The 16,007-nt window shown below is 40.2% G+C and overlaps 1 protein-coding gene across 2 annotated transcripts in view; it reads left to right on the top strand.

Annotated features, from left to right (window-relative positions):
- The first annotated feature begins 2,781 nt into the window (after nucleotides 1–2,781).
- Nucleotides 2,782–16,007, top strand: part of LOC109401140 (basic helix-loop-helix transcription factor amos) — a 30,935-nt gene continuing 17,709 nt past the window's right edge. For both annotated transcript variants that reach the window (XM_062856854.1, XM_062856852.1), the window contains exons 1-2: nucleotides 2,782–2,935; nucleotides 3,161–3,330. In XM_062856854.1, coding sequence (XP_062712838.1) covers nucleotides 2,880–2,935; nucleotides 3,161–3,330 — 226 coding nt within the window. In that variant the 5' untranslated portion in view covers nucleotides 2,782–2,879. The remainder of the gene's footprint in view (nucleotides 2,936–3,160; nucleotides 3,331–16,007) is intronic.

Here is a 16,007-nt window from a genome sequence, read left to right as displayed (position 1 = left end):
GTTAACTAATTTTCATCATATTCTTAATTTCAGGTATACATCGAAGTTCATAGTGGTTATCTACAACGCGGGAACGAAGTGGCCACCATTTTCACACAGAACCTGCCCAAAAAGATCGCTGCGTTTGTGCCACTCACAGCTCCGTGGTATTTTAGCTGCAGGAGGAGGAACGTGAGCGCAGAGATTCCTACTTCCCGGAAGTTTCCGCCGTAGGTTCTGCTCCGGGTTCATCCAGGAGATGGAGATGTTGATGCAGTTGGACTTCAATTACCTCGTCATTCAGGTCTCCAAACCATTCCGACGGTGAAGGACTACGGTCGTCGCACTGTCTGGCAGGTGGTGAACGGTATTTGGTAATTGGGACATTGTTCCAACATCGGCGATTGTGTATAAATTATAAAGAAACCATTGAGAAAATAAACATTGAAGTATTATCACGTGCCATTTTATTATTATTTTTGAGTTTTTGTTTAAATTTTATCACAAAGTAACAACAATTATTCAAAACAAAAAATAGTAAATTCTATTAGTTTTCTTTTATATCTAGTATAATGTGTGTAATAATCATTATTAGAAAAAGTACATGAAAAGTATAAGACAAACTTATACTATTCATGGTGTTTTCCTAATGGGATTTAAAAAGGTTTTGCATACATTTCATTGGGCAAATGAAATGGCAAAAATGTATAACATTTTCTTTTACATTTAATAAGGAATTTTTTTTCGTGTTGGTTGTGCACATTCGATCGCAATCCGGGTTCTTTCATTAACTTTGCCTCCAAACTTCGCAATCTGGAGAAGGCCATCGGACGGCTGTCCGGCAGTGTTATATCGTCCGCCTTCCATAGGAGCCCAGTTTCATATTGCCCGTTGACTTTAACCGTAGTGCGCTCCAAAATCTCTCGGGCGCGCTTCTCCTCTGTAGGTTCCGGCAACGGAAAAGGCGAAATTCCAGCATCTTCAAGCACGTACTGCTTACGAACCATTTCATTCAGATCTATATCCTCATTACAACCACATCTATGTACGCTGACGACGCCGGGTGTAACAGATCCGATCGCGACCGGTCCGTAGATTGTCCATCCAAGTAGGCACCTAACCGCTATCGGTCCATCAGATCCGCCTTTCCGAGATTCTAGAGGAGAAAACAGTTCGATGTTGTCCAGTCCAATGAGAACTCGAGGGACGGCCATCTCGTACGACGTCACGGGAACATCTCGTAGATACGGATAACGTTCGTGCAAATCCTCGATCGATAGACTTTGACGTGGTAGATTGAGGCAGTCCACAGTGTGGGCTAAGTTCAAACGGTAGCAATTTGTCGGCCCTTTGCCCGTGACGATAATATCAGCGCGTCGCGATGAATACTCGGTTCGCCCGATGTCCGAAGTCCATTTTAGTTCGAGCGGTTCCGGTACACCTTCGATACCTAGCTCTCGGATCAAGTCAGCCTCTACTAGTGTCATATTGGATCCTTCAACTACACTAAAACTTGTCAAAAATTAATTCTTTCAGCACAAATTGAAAGATATACTTGATTGCTACAAGTTCTCCGAAATTTGTATGGAGCGTAGACTTTGGCTAGACTCCCCCCCCCCCCCCCCTCTCCCCAAAAAGTCTACGTGGTTTATGTACGGCCCTCAATCAGAAAAACCTTAAAAAGTTAATTTTTTGATAGATTTTGATCTAGAACTCCTCAATATACGTAATATGCTAGATTTTCAAAAACGGCATTATATACTCTAATGTTTTGTGATTATTTGCTTCTTTGAAATCAATTCTGTAGGAGTTGAGCAAAAATTATTAAAATTCGTGAAATCCAAATGTGTCCTAAAAACTAGCTTTTCGGGGGCAATCATGCTTGGGCGCGCAGAAAGTGGCATTGCGTCAGCATTGATATTGATGGCCAACACGCTTGTTTGTATACACCCGAGATAAGGGGTAGCCAAGGTAAACTGCAAGGAAGCAAAGCTACTAGTACAATTTCGCGCCACAGCGTGTTTGCCCCCGAAAAGCTAGTTTTTGGGACGAAATTGGCTTTCACGAATTTTAATAATTTTTGCTCAATTTCTACAACATTGATGTCAAAGAAGGAAATAACACCAAAACATTAGAGAATACGATGCCGTTTAAAAATATTCAACTTATTACGTATATTAGGGTGTTCCAGAATAAAATCTATCAAAAAATCAACTTTTTAAGGTTTTTTTGATTACAAATGTCATAATTACATGTGTTTCCTTCAATTTTATTGGGATGCGTTGTTCGGAAAACTTGTAGCAAACAAGAATATCTTTCCATTTCTGTCGAAAGAATTAAGTTTTAACAAGTTTTAGTGTAGTTATGATTTTTTTAAGTTCGAAAATAGTCGAAAAACACAAAATTGATTTGATGCACCTCTTAATTTCAAAGGATTTGACTGAAATTTTGACCAGTTACTTCTTTCAGGTTGCGAATCAAAATACGGGGGTGGACTGTAGAATCATAGAACATTTTTGAAAAGGTGGAGAGGCCTACTATAGATATAGCATGAAATAAAAATCTTTGAATAAAATCATCAGCTCCGTTCACCGTTCGGTACCGCCATTGCATCCGCCATACTCCATTGCGTTCATGCTTCCCCTACATACCTTATGCGAAGGGGCGGAGTTATGCTACTGCCTTTTTGGTCCTTGCGCACACTCCGCACATCTTATGCATAGGGACATTTTTCCCACATTAAATTGGTTTGTTATAAAAGCGACACGCACCACATCCGGGGCAATCATTCAATTCGCATATTTCCGGTTAGTAGCATTCTCTCGAGGATTCGAACGTGTGTGTTAAAGATAGGTGAAATATATTTGTGAACTTATTTGCCTGTGACCAAAATCAATACCATGGATAAAATCTGTCGCAGTCAGTTGCCGGATTCATCATCATCTCCTCCGCTAAGGTGCCCTTAGATGTCCAAATAGTGTTACTTGTTGTGATTCGATGTGAACTAGTGCATGCTCGCGGACCGGCGGTGAAACGTGAATGGAAATCAATTTACTTGTATAGAGTGCTAAAAGTAGCGTGATTTGCAATTAATTATTCAATCTATATATATTTCTCATTGTTCCGCTGAACTTCGAACCACCTTTTTTGCGATGATGGATACCGTCGATATGGGCTACAGTGGGCTAAATTTCCATAGCTTCGATGAGGATCTAATCTCGGATTTACCGTCGTGTGTTTATGCTAATCATCAACTGGGGGCAGCCACGGCGACAAATCCCGGTTCGGCGAATCTCCGACTGAACACTAACAGCCTCAGACAGATTCAGCATCAATATTTGCATCACACGGGTAAGTTGTTTTGTTAAAATGTGATTTAATTATCGTGAGATAGATTAAATTTGTCCTATTTGGGGATTTTTCCAAGCCGGTTATAGGGTAGGTTATCAAAAGTTGAACCAAATTGCAGTTTTCTGAAGTAGCGCAAATTTTGAGTGATATTTTCTCCCTCATGGAAATAATTTATTACGGCAAAAACTTATGTACATGAAAGCCACGGGTATAAGCTTTCAGTTAAGTGGTAAAAAGTTTGTATTTGCACCGAATTTCATTGAAAAATTCGATTATTCGTAAACAATGATTTTAATCTTAATTTGAACCATCGTAATCATAGTTTGAACCAATTTTAATCTTAATTTGAACTACTGGCGGCAGCAGCTCGAGCATCTCCCACAACAGCTAATTTCGTGTTGAACAATAGGAAAACACATGGATCTGCTAATTCCCATAACTATTTTTTCATTAGGCAGTGGAATTTCAACCAAGAATGGTCTAAACTCTCCAGGAACCTGGAAACTAAATTTGGAATTTTTCATCCCCCAAGAGTAAGCAAAACAACTACTAGCGCAGTCTGCAGGCCAACACTGGAAGCTCTTCCCCGTTTACTAGTTCAAATTTAGATTACAAATGGTTCAACTTAAGATAACATTCGCCAAGTAAGAATTACTTAAATTTGATAATTTTATGACAAATAATGCGAAATATTGTTCGATTGGTCGATTCTACGATAAATAAGCTTTCATTTGATGTGTTCACATATTGCGTGTGATACAATGCATGAGCTGTACGAGTGCACCGAAAATGTGCTTTCTCTGGGGGAAAATGGGTGAAATCACAGTGAACATCGTGCCTGTTTCCATGACAAAAACGCTTTTTTCAATGCTTTTAAAGCCCATGTTATCAGGTTATATTACGGAAAGCTGTTCAACATCTTTTTCGGGACAATATTTGCCTAAAAAGTACGTCGTTTTAATGAATTTCGAAATGGTTCAAATTAAGATTACAATTTGACTAGTTCAAAGTTTGATTTCTTACCCTAGGAAAATAACAAAACGAATAGCAAAATAACAACATTTTTTTTTGCATCAATTTCTGCAACTAGAAGCTGAAAAGAGTGCGCTAAGGATCAAGAGATCTGTGAACCTCTTGGAAGGTGACCTTATTGGGCATCTCAGTATTCTTAAACAATTTAACGTTAATCCCTTGATTTTGAATAATGGAGATTGGATGGAGAAAAAATACAATTTCAATTGTTCATATCGAGTGATTGACACATCCCGTGAAATGTGGGAGTTAGGTGGTCCAGATCAGGGATGGCAAAAATACTTTTTTCTCTTTTCCGTTCATCGATACTAACAGTAAAATTAAAACAAAACAACGGCAGCACCAATACCATCAGACGCCGCGCCGACGGCAGTCAAGCAGACGCTTGATGGTTTTCGCTTCCCCACGAAAACATTTATGAGCAGTCATGCTGAGGCGGGTGATTGCGAAAAATGTCAAATATTTTCAACTGCTAATAACTCACTTGTTTTAATAAATAATGTAAATCGATTTGCACAAATAACTAGAGCACACTCCTAGCTTTGTGATGCATGTAAAGAAGTTTGTCTGGTAGCGGTTTGAAACGCAGAAAAATGCGAAAACGGGAGAGACAGAAATTTCTGTCGTCGTTGTGCTCGAGTACTGGCGCTCTCGCGCTTGGAAACCGTTTCGAGGAAGAAGGCTGCAGGAAAAAAAATGTTATGACATTTATTTTTCGAACAGTTTGAATTTGGCTGAGCCTATGATGTTCGTGTGGAAAAATGTCAAATGTACAGCCGGTAACCGTTTTTTTCAGTACATTTCTCATCCCTGGTCCAGATCTTCGTCCAGGATCAATTGTATTTTATACAGATGGTTCAAGACTGAATGATCAAGTAGGAGCAGGAGTGACTGGTCCTGGGATAAACCTATAGATTTCTATGGGCAAGTGGCCCACTGTATTTCAAGCTGAAATTCAAGCAATTTTAGAATGTACTGTAATATGCTTACGCAGAAATTACAGGCATTCAAATATCTGCATCATGTCTGACAGTCAAGCAGCGCTGAATGCTTTGAGGTTGGCGACATGCACATCTAACCATGTGTGGGATTGTATTCAATCACTTCAAAAACTGTCTTGTTGTAATCAAGTCAATTTATATTGGGTTCCTGGCCATTGTGGAATTAATGGTAACGAAAAAGCCGATATGCTAGCAAGACTTGGATCGGCCCGTCAATTCATAGGGCCAGAACCCTATTGTGGGCTTTCTGCTGCATCTCTTAGAATGGAGCTGAAAGCTTGGGAAACTTTAAAAGTGGATGCCAATTGGAAAAACACTTCTATAGCGAGGCAGGCAGTAATAAAACACTCCGAATGTTAAAATGACTCGCAAAATACTAGAACTTTCCAAGAAAGATCTCAGTATATAGGGTATGTGTACCATTCCTTGGCCTAATTTGCAAGCCGCCTTGACAATTTTGACCATAACTCATGAATTAATAGCACTAGAAATAATATGTTGACCCTATTATACACTCTAGGCAATTCATGTTTCTCCAATTGGAAGTAAACTTACGTAAATATTCAAGAATTTACTTAATTAAGCTGAAAAGATTCGATGCGATGGTATGCAACGTTGGTCTATGGTACAAAAATTGGCCTATTAGTGGATACAACGTTGGCCTATTGCTTTCCATGCACTGGAACCACTTATTATCTTATTTTTTCAATATTTCTGCTGAAGTATTATCTCTGTTTGTTCACCAATCTTACTTTTAAATTACATTTTCGGAGCCAAATTTTCAAAAAACTATAAATAAATCACTTTAATTAAAGTTCTTTCTTAATCTAGTAACGAAAACAACGCAACCCTATTATTATGTTATATTTTTACAGTCACCGTACACAAAATCTTTCTTCCTGTTCGTTCTTTCTGGTTCTTACGCAAGAAATGTTGTTGACGCCTTTTTATCATTGTTTTTGACGTCACTTTACTGATGGGCCAAGATTTGGGTACATAGTGAAAAAAATGTCCCCAATATTCGGCCCACATTCAATTTGTAAAATAGTTATTATTCGTTGAAAACAAATACACAAGTTCAAAAAAGCGCCTTTAACCGTCGCATCAAATGTTCAGTTATTGAAAAGTGAATTCGAAATGTTCCAGAATCATGCCATTTATGATCATGTGTATAGACTACCCACTAAGCCGAAGAATCATGGCGTCTACAAAAGTTAAACAAAGTGACATTTTCATTCAATTTCAATGCTCCAAAGTGCTAAAATTGAAACGAAATGTTACAGTTGTTTGGCGCATAGCTTTTCCGATACCCAGTTATGCGTGTTTGTTTGAGTTTTTGGTTTACATTGAGATAGGCCGAACGAGGGGGCTATGCCAACGAAGCATCCCGATACCCTATGTCGGTCTAGTTACAGGCCATTGTCCGAGCCGATATCACTTGAAGCTGATTGGAAAACTTCAAGATGATTTTTGTCGCTTCTATGAAGCAGAGAAAGAAGACTCGGAACACTTATTATGCCACTGTCCGGCAACTTTCAATACTACAGTATGCGGCAGGAAAAAATGCGAAAATGTTTTTCAACTTCAAACCCCATTTTCGTCCATTTGACGTTAACCAATCTATGTTTCAACGTTCCATGATCTCTAATAGGCTAGTTTTCTGAAAAGTAAATTAAAAAATTTTCCATTTTGGTCACTAACCTTTACAGGGCGGCGCCTGAAGCTGAAGACAATCAAAATTTTCAAACCGCAGAAAAGTACACAGGTCGCTAAATTTCGTATCTGGTAAAACAAAATTTTTAATTTGCTCTACAATATCATCAAATATATGTGTACTTATTTCATCTAGTATGTGAAACTGCATGGCTCTGGATCAGTTTGGTCTGGTTGTTTATCGAATTTAAGCAAATTTTATTACTGTTATAGTCATTTTGTTTAATGACCATTGGGCGCGCAGTTTTTTGATACCCGCTTATTAGGCTTACATTATCACATGTTAAACATCAAATATGTTTATTTTCTTTTTGCAGTGCTAGAATATAGATATTGACTGATACACTGTCATGGAAAAATAGTCATATATATCCCATATTTAGCGTGTAATAGTGCCTTGAACTTTTCGCATTTTTTCCTGCCGCACCCTGTAGAATTAGGTTCTTCGACAAAGGGCTGTTAGAACCCTTTGAAATATGGAGAACAAATCCCAGTACGGTAGTGCACTACATTCAGTACGCAATACCGTGCTGGAGTAATGCTATAAGTCCAACATTGACAATCACTTCCAATAGTGCTATGTCATATGGACAAAGCTAAAAACAAAATGGGGAATATATCACAATAGATCAAAACAATGCAATGGTCGCAGTGATGAAAATACCCGACACGGAATAAAAAAAAATAACAACATGATAACTATCATGAAGAAATTCATTACGGAATTGCTAGAGAAATGTATGAATGAATCGCTAGAGGGATCAATTCATTTTTAAATGGATTCCTAAAGAATCCATATGAATTCATAGAGGATGAATGCTTCACGCATTTTTTTGAGATTTTCCTGGAAGTGTAATTCCTTTTGAAATCTCGTAGGTTTTTTTGAACAAATTAGGAAAACACAGTTATTAGTATTTGCTAATAGTTAAACCGCAAGATCTTTTTCATGATGAAATCGCTAATTGTTTTTTTTTCTTATGAGACATTTCAGAAGAAAGGAAAAAAAATCCTGAAAGAAAGTTTGGAGTAAGTCCCAAAATACCTTTCGGCAGTAATCCATGAAAATTTTCAGAAACTTTTTTAGACGTTTTTGAATTAATTCCTGCAGAAGCTTTTTTTGTGAAGATTCAAATAGAGTAGTACCAGAGCAATTGCATGATCAAATCGCTAATAAATTCGAATTCTTCGGGATATATTTCTGAGAAAAGGAAGAATTTCAGAAAAAAAAGTCAGACAAAGGTTCTGAAATATATTGAGAAAAGTAATAACACCGACGAACCGACGTGACAGCTAGAACAAACAAATTCAAATTTGTTGTACGCGACTCCATGATGAAAAATAGCCGAACACTATCGCCACCTCTATAACGGCCCGCGTTGGTATGCTAGCTTTATACCAAACCCCCGTGTGTTAACATAGGAAGAGGTTCGCGTCTACGCTGATTTGACAGAAGGGTTCGCTCGCTTTGCTGGTCGACCGTTAAATTGAGGGGGGACAGTTTTGAAACACCACTGTCACGTCGGTGGTAATAATGCATGAAAAATTAACGATAAGAGTTTCTGGGAATAACCTTGGAATTTCTTTAAAAAAAAAAACAATAAAAATATACTCAATCTTGGATCTTGGAAATTTTAATGGTTTCTTCAAGTATGCTGCAACAAAAATCCTCCAAGAGTTCTACCAAGAAACTGTTTGATAACTGTGCTCTCAATTAAAGTTTTTGATACGGAAGATGTTTGAGAGAGTTGTCTTCCGAAAGCGTTTGCTCCATAAGCTGTGTTACAGTTACTTTTGTTAGTAGTGTGCCTGTAATTCTGACAACGGGTCCCCTTTTGGAAACACAAGGAAATAATTGTTTGTCGCAGAAGCAAAGTTATGTGTGTCTAACAGATTGTAATTTGAGCTATAGCTCAAAATTGTGACGTGTTGGAACAAATCTGGACCCGGATTCGGATCCAGCCTCCCAACATTTGTCAGGGACGCATAATTTTACTTTAGAGACAGCCCAAACGTTGATTTTTGTTTCGCTGTGAAATCCAATAGAAATTTTAGCATGACTTAAAAGGTTATAAATTTTTCTCTAATTAAATTTCTGTTCCACTAATAACTGATTCAGGAATTCCGTTCATTCCATTGTTTTGAAACTCTTCCATGATGAGTCAAGCAAATCTTACAGATTAGTATTCCATCTAGATGTTTACCAAATCTTTTTTTCATCGAGTTCTCTAAGAATGTCATCACAAAAATATCCATGACATTTTACCTGCATAATTTTTAAGAATTTCACGATGTTTTTTTTACAACACGCACGGTCTACAAAACCAACGATTTCTCCAAGGTTCCTCCAAAATTCCCGGTTTTTTTGCAAAATTCCACAAAAACACCTTTAAGACCACCAAGTAGCTTCAATCATAATTTCAGAAATCTTGTCATGATTCACTGATTTTTCGAACCTGTGCCATCACTCTGAAACTTTCGTCGAAAAGTTGAATGCTACCCAAAATGTCAGCCGAAAATTGATCACGGGGTTATCCCATATCCGCCCTACGTCCTATTTATAGGACAGATGCCCCGAACGCCAAACGTCTTATAAATAGGACAGTCCTTTTGATGTGAATATCTCAAGAATTAAGCACAATTTTAGAATACTTTCTTCAGCGAAGATGTGCTTCACTTGCACTGGTTCACTAGGTGACGTGAACTATGATAGGAAATAATAAGGAAATGAAATAAGGATGGGGATAAGGACAGATAGGGAAATAGGAAAAGTACCCTGGAAGAGGATACTAACGCATAAGCGTACCACAATGGGTTCAAACAGCGCCCTGAAAAGGGCACTGTGATATCGCATAAAGCGTAAAGAAAGCCTATAGCTCTTTACCACAGCGGGTCAAGAACAGCAGAATGTCCTGCAGATTCAGGTTTCTAAAGTCAGTTTTACTTAATAAGTGTTTGCCGAGTACTCGGAAACGCAATTGCACAAAAACTGGACAGTTACATATTAAATGATTCGAAGTTCCATAATCGGATTCACAGCTATCACAGGCAAATGAATCAGCTTGCTGAATATTCGCCATGTGATAACTGAGTCGGCAGTGGCCAGTCAATGCTTTGACCAGCATGCTGCAATTCTGCTTTGACAGATTTGTAAGATACATCGTCACCCTTGGAGATGGCTCAGTACAATACAATTTGGTTTGGCGACATGACTCCAAACTATTCCAGTATTGTCTGTGTTGAGTGGCAGCCCAGGTGTGAATCTGAAGCTTTACCCAACACTTCGATATCGGAATAGCTGGCTCAGGGCCAATGAAGTCATGTGATGCTCCAGTTCGAGCTAACTCATCAGCCAATTCATTTCCAGCGATGGCAGAATGGCCAGGTACCCATACAAGGTGAACAGCGTTTGCGTTTGCAACCTGGCTATCTGAACAGAAGTACCGTGATTTCGGGTGAAATAGATCACTTTTCGCAGTTTTTGGTGAATATTTTTTGAATTCTATATATTATTTGCCCATTACATGCTGTTGAAGTACTGATTGCACTCCGCACATAAGAGCAAAGATTTCGGCCTGAAAAACGGTGCAGTGTCTACCAAGTGAGTAAGACAGATACAGCCATAGCTCACGAGAATAAACACCAGCACCTGCTCGACCTTCGAGAAGGGAGCCATCAGTGTAACATACGATGCCGTCTGAAATACTTCTTTCCAGATATCCAGATGTCCACTCTTCCCGGGAGGGAATTTCGTGGAAAATGTCCTAAATGGTAAATTACAAGCAATAATTGCAATAATTACAACAATGGACTACCCGCTTTGCGCGCAGCCACAGTTGATCAGCAGGAGTAAATCAATTTAATTTCGTATGGCGCAATGCATCTAAACTTGAATTACTTGAAATACAAAGCTTTTTCCGAAAAAATATTTGGTAGGCTTAATAGTGGTCACCATTGTGCACAACCACTACCAAATATTTTTTCGAATAATGTGTTCCACTTTGAAGAATTTGACTTTAGATGGTATTCGCCATACAATATTTTTGCAATTTACTTTTAGCGATTTTTCGCGCATAGAAGCTAGCGCCACATGGGTCGATGCGGAGAGTAGGAAAACAGCCGATGTAGTTAATTCATTATTGTAAGATCACTTGGAGCAAGGACAATTCTGTCCCAATTCACCAAAAGTGGAAACAACGAGGTGTGTGTTGATGTGCGGTTCACAAGAGTTTCCTCTGGTAGACCGAGTACCCGTAAACGGCAAGTGCAAGAAAGTGCTTCTTGTTTGAGATGAATGTGTAGTGGAGCAACGTCAAAGAGAACTTCGAGCGCTGCCGTGGGAGTTGAAGAGAACGCTCCAGACATCGCCATTAAGCAAATCCTTTGCAGACGGCCTAACTTTGATTGGATCGTTCTCATTTCGCCCCTTTGCCACCACACAAGACATCCATAGGCCAATAATGGCCGAACAACAGTTGTGTAGATCCATTTGATATACTTGGGTTTAAGACCCCAAGTTGTACCAAAGGTTCGCCGGCATAGCCCGAGAGCCATACAAGTTTTCTTGATTCTGAACTCAAGGTTAAGTGTCCCAGGAAAGCTTGGAATCAAGAATGACTCCAACGTACTTTACATGTTCAGTCACATCGTTTTCAGAATCAAAGAGACGCAAAGGTCGAACACCATCACGGTTTCGCCTGTCCGTAAAAAGAACAATAGATATTTTACTCGGATTAACCGAAAGGCCATATTGGCGACACCAACCCTCAACTACCTGAAGGGCGCCTTGCATCAGGTCGAAAAGGGTGGTGATACACATACCAACTAAGAATGCTAGGTAGTCGTCTGGTACGAGATTCCACAAAAGCGGTGACAAGACTCCCCCTTGGGGGCATCCAAAAACACTCAATTTCCTTATCCCTGCTAGACGCAATGTGGAGAAGAGATATCGGTTTTTGAGCATTTGATGAATCCAATTGGAAATCATTGGAGATATACCATGACTCCGTGCGGCTTCCAATATGGCATCGAAAGGCACATTGTCAAAGGCACCCTCGATATCTAAGAAAACGCCCAAACAAGATTGCTTTTGAACGAATGCTTTCTCGATATCGTAAACAACCTTGTGTAAAAGAGTCATAGTGGACTTGCCAGATTGGTAGGCATGTTGGTTCACATGAAGAGGCACGTTGGCCAGATGAACATCACGGATATGATGATCCACAATGCGTTCTAAGCATTTCAGAAGAAAAGAGGTCAAACTGATAGGTCTGAAACTCTTTGCTTCTTCATACGACGCACTACCCACTTTCGGAATAAACTTCACAGTAATATCCCGCCAGGATTTGGGAATATACCCTGTAGCAAAACTGCAAACAAGTATTTATTTTTTTCAAAACATGTTTGAAATGATCAAATCCCTTCTGAAGAAAAATAGGATAAATTTCTTCTGCCCCAGGAGATTTGAAAGGAGCAAAGCTATTAAGTGCCCACTCAATCGATTCTATAGTTACAATACTCCGAGCCGAAGCCAGGGAATCGTAACTACAAGAAAAGACATCAGGTTCATCCGAAGATGTAATATCCACACATCCAGGGAAGTGTGTGCTGAATAAGCATTCCAGAACTTCCTCATCAGAGGAAGTCAGATCGCCATTTGGCAAACGAAGTTCGTTCACTCGGAAATCCTTAGATTTCGCAAGGATTTTATTTAACCGACTGACTCAAACTGGAAACATTTGTAAATACAAAGGTTTTTCCAGCCGGATCGTTCAGCAGATCGGAGAGCTTTCCTGTAGGCCTTGCGAGCCAACCTGAAAGCCTCCGAACGATGTCTGTGAGTTTCGCCAGATCAGAGTTCCACCAAGGGGTTCCTCTTGTGATCTTCACAGACCGTAGAGGACATGCGTCTTCAAAAGCTTCCATGATGAAGGTCTTTGTAGTATCAACGGCATCATCTAAATCACTTGGAGTGTCAATGGATGGTGAATATCCATGAACTAGGTGACGTGATGTAAGTGGAGGCTTTCAGCCCTTACCTGCTGTTACCCGGCAGGGCGGCCTTAAGCAGGGTACCTCCACTAAATTAAGGATTTCGGATGGAATTTAATTTGAAAATAATAATAATTCAATTTTGCAATAAAAACTCTATTAACTATTCAAACCTGCGTTTTGCCCCTTTCTCCCCTTTGGCACTTTGGCTTCGGTCGACTCGTTGGGGCCCTTGCTGCAGTGGTGGTGGTGGTCGTCGTTGGCTTCCGCACGATCTATCCTTCTTCTTTCTTCTTCTACTCTTCTTCTTCTTCTTGGGCAATAAATCACCGCCGAAGCGGTGGTCCTTGATAATTAGCTAGGGGGAAGAGCGGGCTCCTTTGTCGGATCCCCCCTAGCGACGGTGGTGTAAAACACCGAACTGCCTACTCGCCGTAGACAGTCCCGATAGTCACCGCAGTAAACTATCACAGGTGGTACGCCCCTTTGTACCAACCTGTCTTCGTTCTCCTTGGCTTTTAGCTACACGGGCGAGACAAAGCTCTATTGGCTGAGCCCGTGTAGCGAGAACGGTGGGTTTTGGGAACTCTTGACTTAACCACCGGGAGGCGATAGGCTCCTTTACGATTAGCCCTCCCAAAATGGTGGTGGTTCCAACCCTTTTTGCACTGCACTTCACAGCACTAATATCGCGTTCCCGAACCACGGGCCGGCACTTTTCCGTAGGAAAACACTTCCCGGATACTTCCTTAGGTGCTGGGAACAACCTTCCAGCGGGATACGGCGCGAAAACGGCACTTCCACTACTTTTCCCGGGCGTTAGAAAACGGGTTAAAAACGCGTCCGTCGCACTACGTGGTTCGTAACTTTCTTTCTAACAAAAACAAAACAACACCACACACCACACTCGATTGTTTCTCCTGCTGCTGCTGCTTTCCATGTGTGCAATGGGGTGGGAGATTGGGGTCAAATGCCTCACCGATACAATGTGTGCGAATTAAATTCCCTACATTTGGACAAAACTAATTTCAAATAAAATTTTATAAAATAAACAAATTAAATGATACAAAACACAGTGGTGTAGGTGGGTGAAATGCACGTAACGACAAAAGTACACAAAATTGTAACCGCGGGTTACAATCTCGGCCACACCGAGGAGAAAAAAAAATTGTGAACAATTTTTTTTTAACTAGCCCTAACGCCTAACACCGATAACAATAATAATGAAACGAATTAAAAGAAGATAAATTAACATGAAATTAAATAAAAATAAATAAAAAAGTGTAAATAAAAAATCTGCCTAACCTAACCACACAAAGACATTTTCCACAGATTAAAATGTAACAATCAGGGAACGACCGAACAAAAACAAAAAGCTAAATCGGTACATCGTCTCGTGGTTGTTCTGCAGACAAGGACTGGGACCCGTCGCTATTAACGGCACCAGACCACCCTCGACACATCCGATTCTCAATGGGAGAGCTAAGAACCTTCAACTCCCCCAGACCAATTCGGGATAACACTCAAAACAACCTGACTTCCTAAAACCCTGCTAGCCTCCGGTCGGAAGTAGCATAGCAGAGGAACGGTTGTCGTGGTCTTGTTTTTCTTGTTATTTTTTTTTCCGACGTCCAGTATTCCCGTCCTGACGGTATTTATACTTTCTCAACAGATGGGGTTTCAATTCAATCCACATTCATCCAAAGTGTATCACTCATTCATCCCAATCATTGGCCTACGCGCACACACAATCACACAAGACATTTGAATGAACACCCCGCCATTTCACACACTTTCATTCATTCTCATTCACTCTCATTATTTTCACTCATACAATACATTTTCTCACTCATACAGCACACAAAATACCGAAAACAAACAGGCAATGAACGCAAGGTATTGTCTTTTACGCTACAAGTAATTCCTTTCCCAAGGATACTTGAGCAAGACACCGAACGTGAATGCAGATCAATTACGAGCTGATTCCGTTTGGAATCAGTCGAATTTCCCTGATTCTGGCAGATAAAAACGACGAAGAACAAACAAATTAAAAAAGGTTAAAAATGGTGTTGTCATCTATGCGCTGGAAATCAACATGAAGATAACTTTCAGTGTACAGGTGCGCATACATAGATGACCTCCCGAATGGATCGGCGGTCGTGGTTGAGTCCTTCCGTCAGGGAAGGATGATTTAATTGGGGTGTATTAGTGTGGTATTGAGGTAATGACCCCTAGAGGTCACAACCTCGAAGAGTTGTCAGGTGCCGAGAGATTTAGGTGTCGACTCCTGAGGAAAGAAGATGATTGCCAGCGTGCAGTGATGCGCGATGCTCCCGGATCCATCGATCTTCGGAAGCTCCCAAGTGAGCAACCCAGTGAAGTCGATGTGGTGGATCCGAAGAGCTCTTAGAAGATATTATATTCACGCTGGCTTGGGAAAATTTGCTGTCTCCCTCCAACGGCTCAATCAGGCTGGGGCGACACCATTCTTCTTCAGGTGAGTATTGTGATTAAAGATAGTGTACTAACCAGTGTGTCCTAGTGGTGACAACCGTGGTTGTCAAGCCAATGTTTGACAGTCTTGGGCTGCCGCTAAGATTCTGGAATCGGGCACTCCCCGGTGTTCCACTAATTTTTCCCACAACCTCACACTGAATTTGATATCTACTTGCAGGTCATCGTTGAGCAATATGCAAGCAACCGATGCCTGGATCAAAATAATGGGGAAGTATTAAAAATTTGAAGTTAAATTTCATATTCACTCTCACTGTACCAATTTGGGAAAATTTGCTATGAAAACTTGATTGGAAAATTATATGTGAAGAATCGGTACAGATAGGAGGTACGGGAATTTCTATTGAAGATTTACAGAGAGATTAAATTTCCAACAGGTTTAATTGGATCTAATCCCATTATGCAAACAATAAGGGCACCGAAAAGCTT

The sequence above is a fragment of the Aedes albopictus genome, chromosome 3 (genome assembly GCF_035046485.1).
Source record: "Aedes albopictus strain Foshan chromosome 3, AalbF5, whole genome shotgun sequence".
Taxonomy (NCBI): domain Eukaryota; kingdom Metazoa; phylum Arthropoda; class Insecta; order Diptera; family Culicidae; genus Aedes; species Aedes albopictus.
This window is presented reverse-complemented; position numbering and strand designations above follow the sequence as displayed.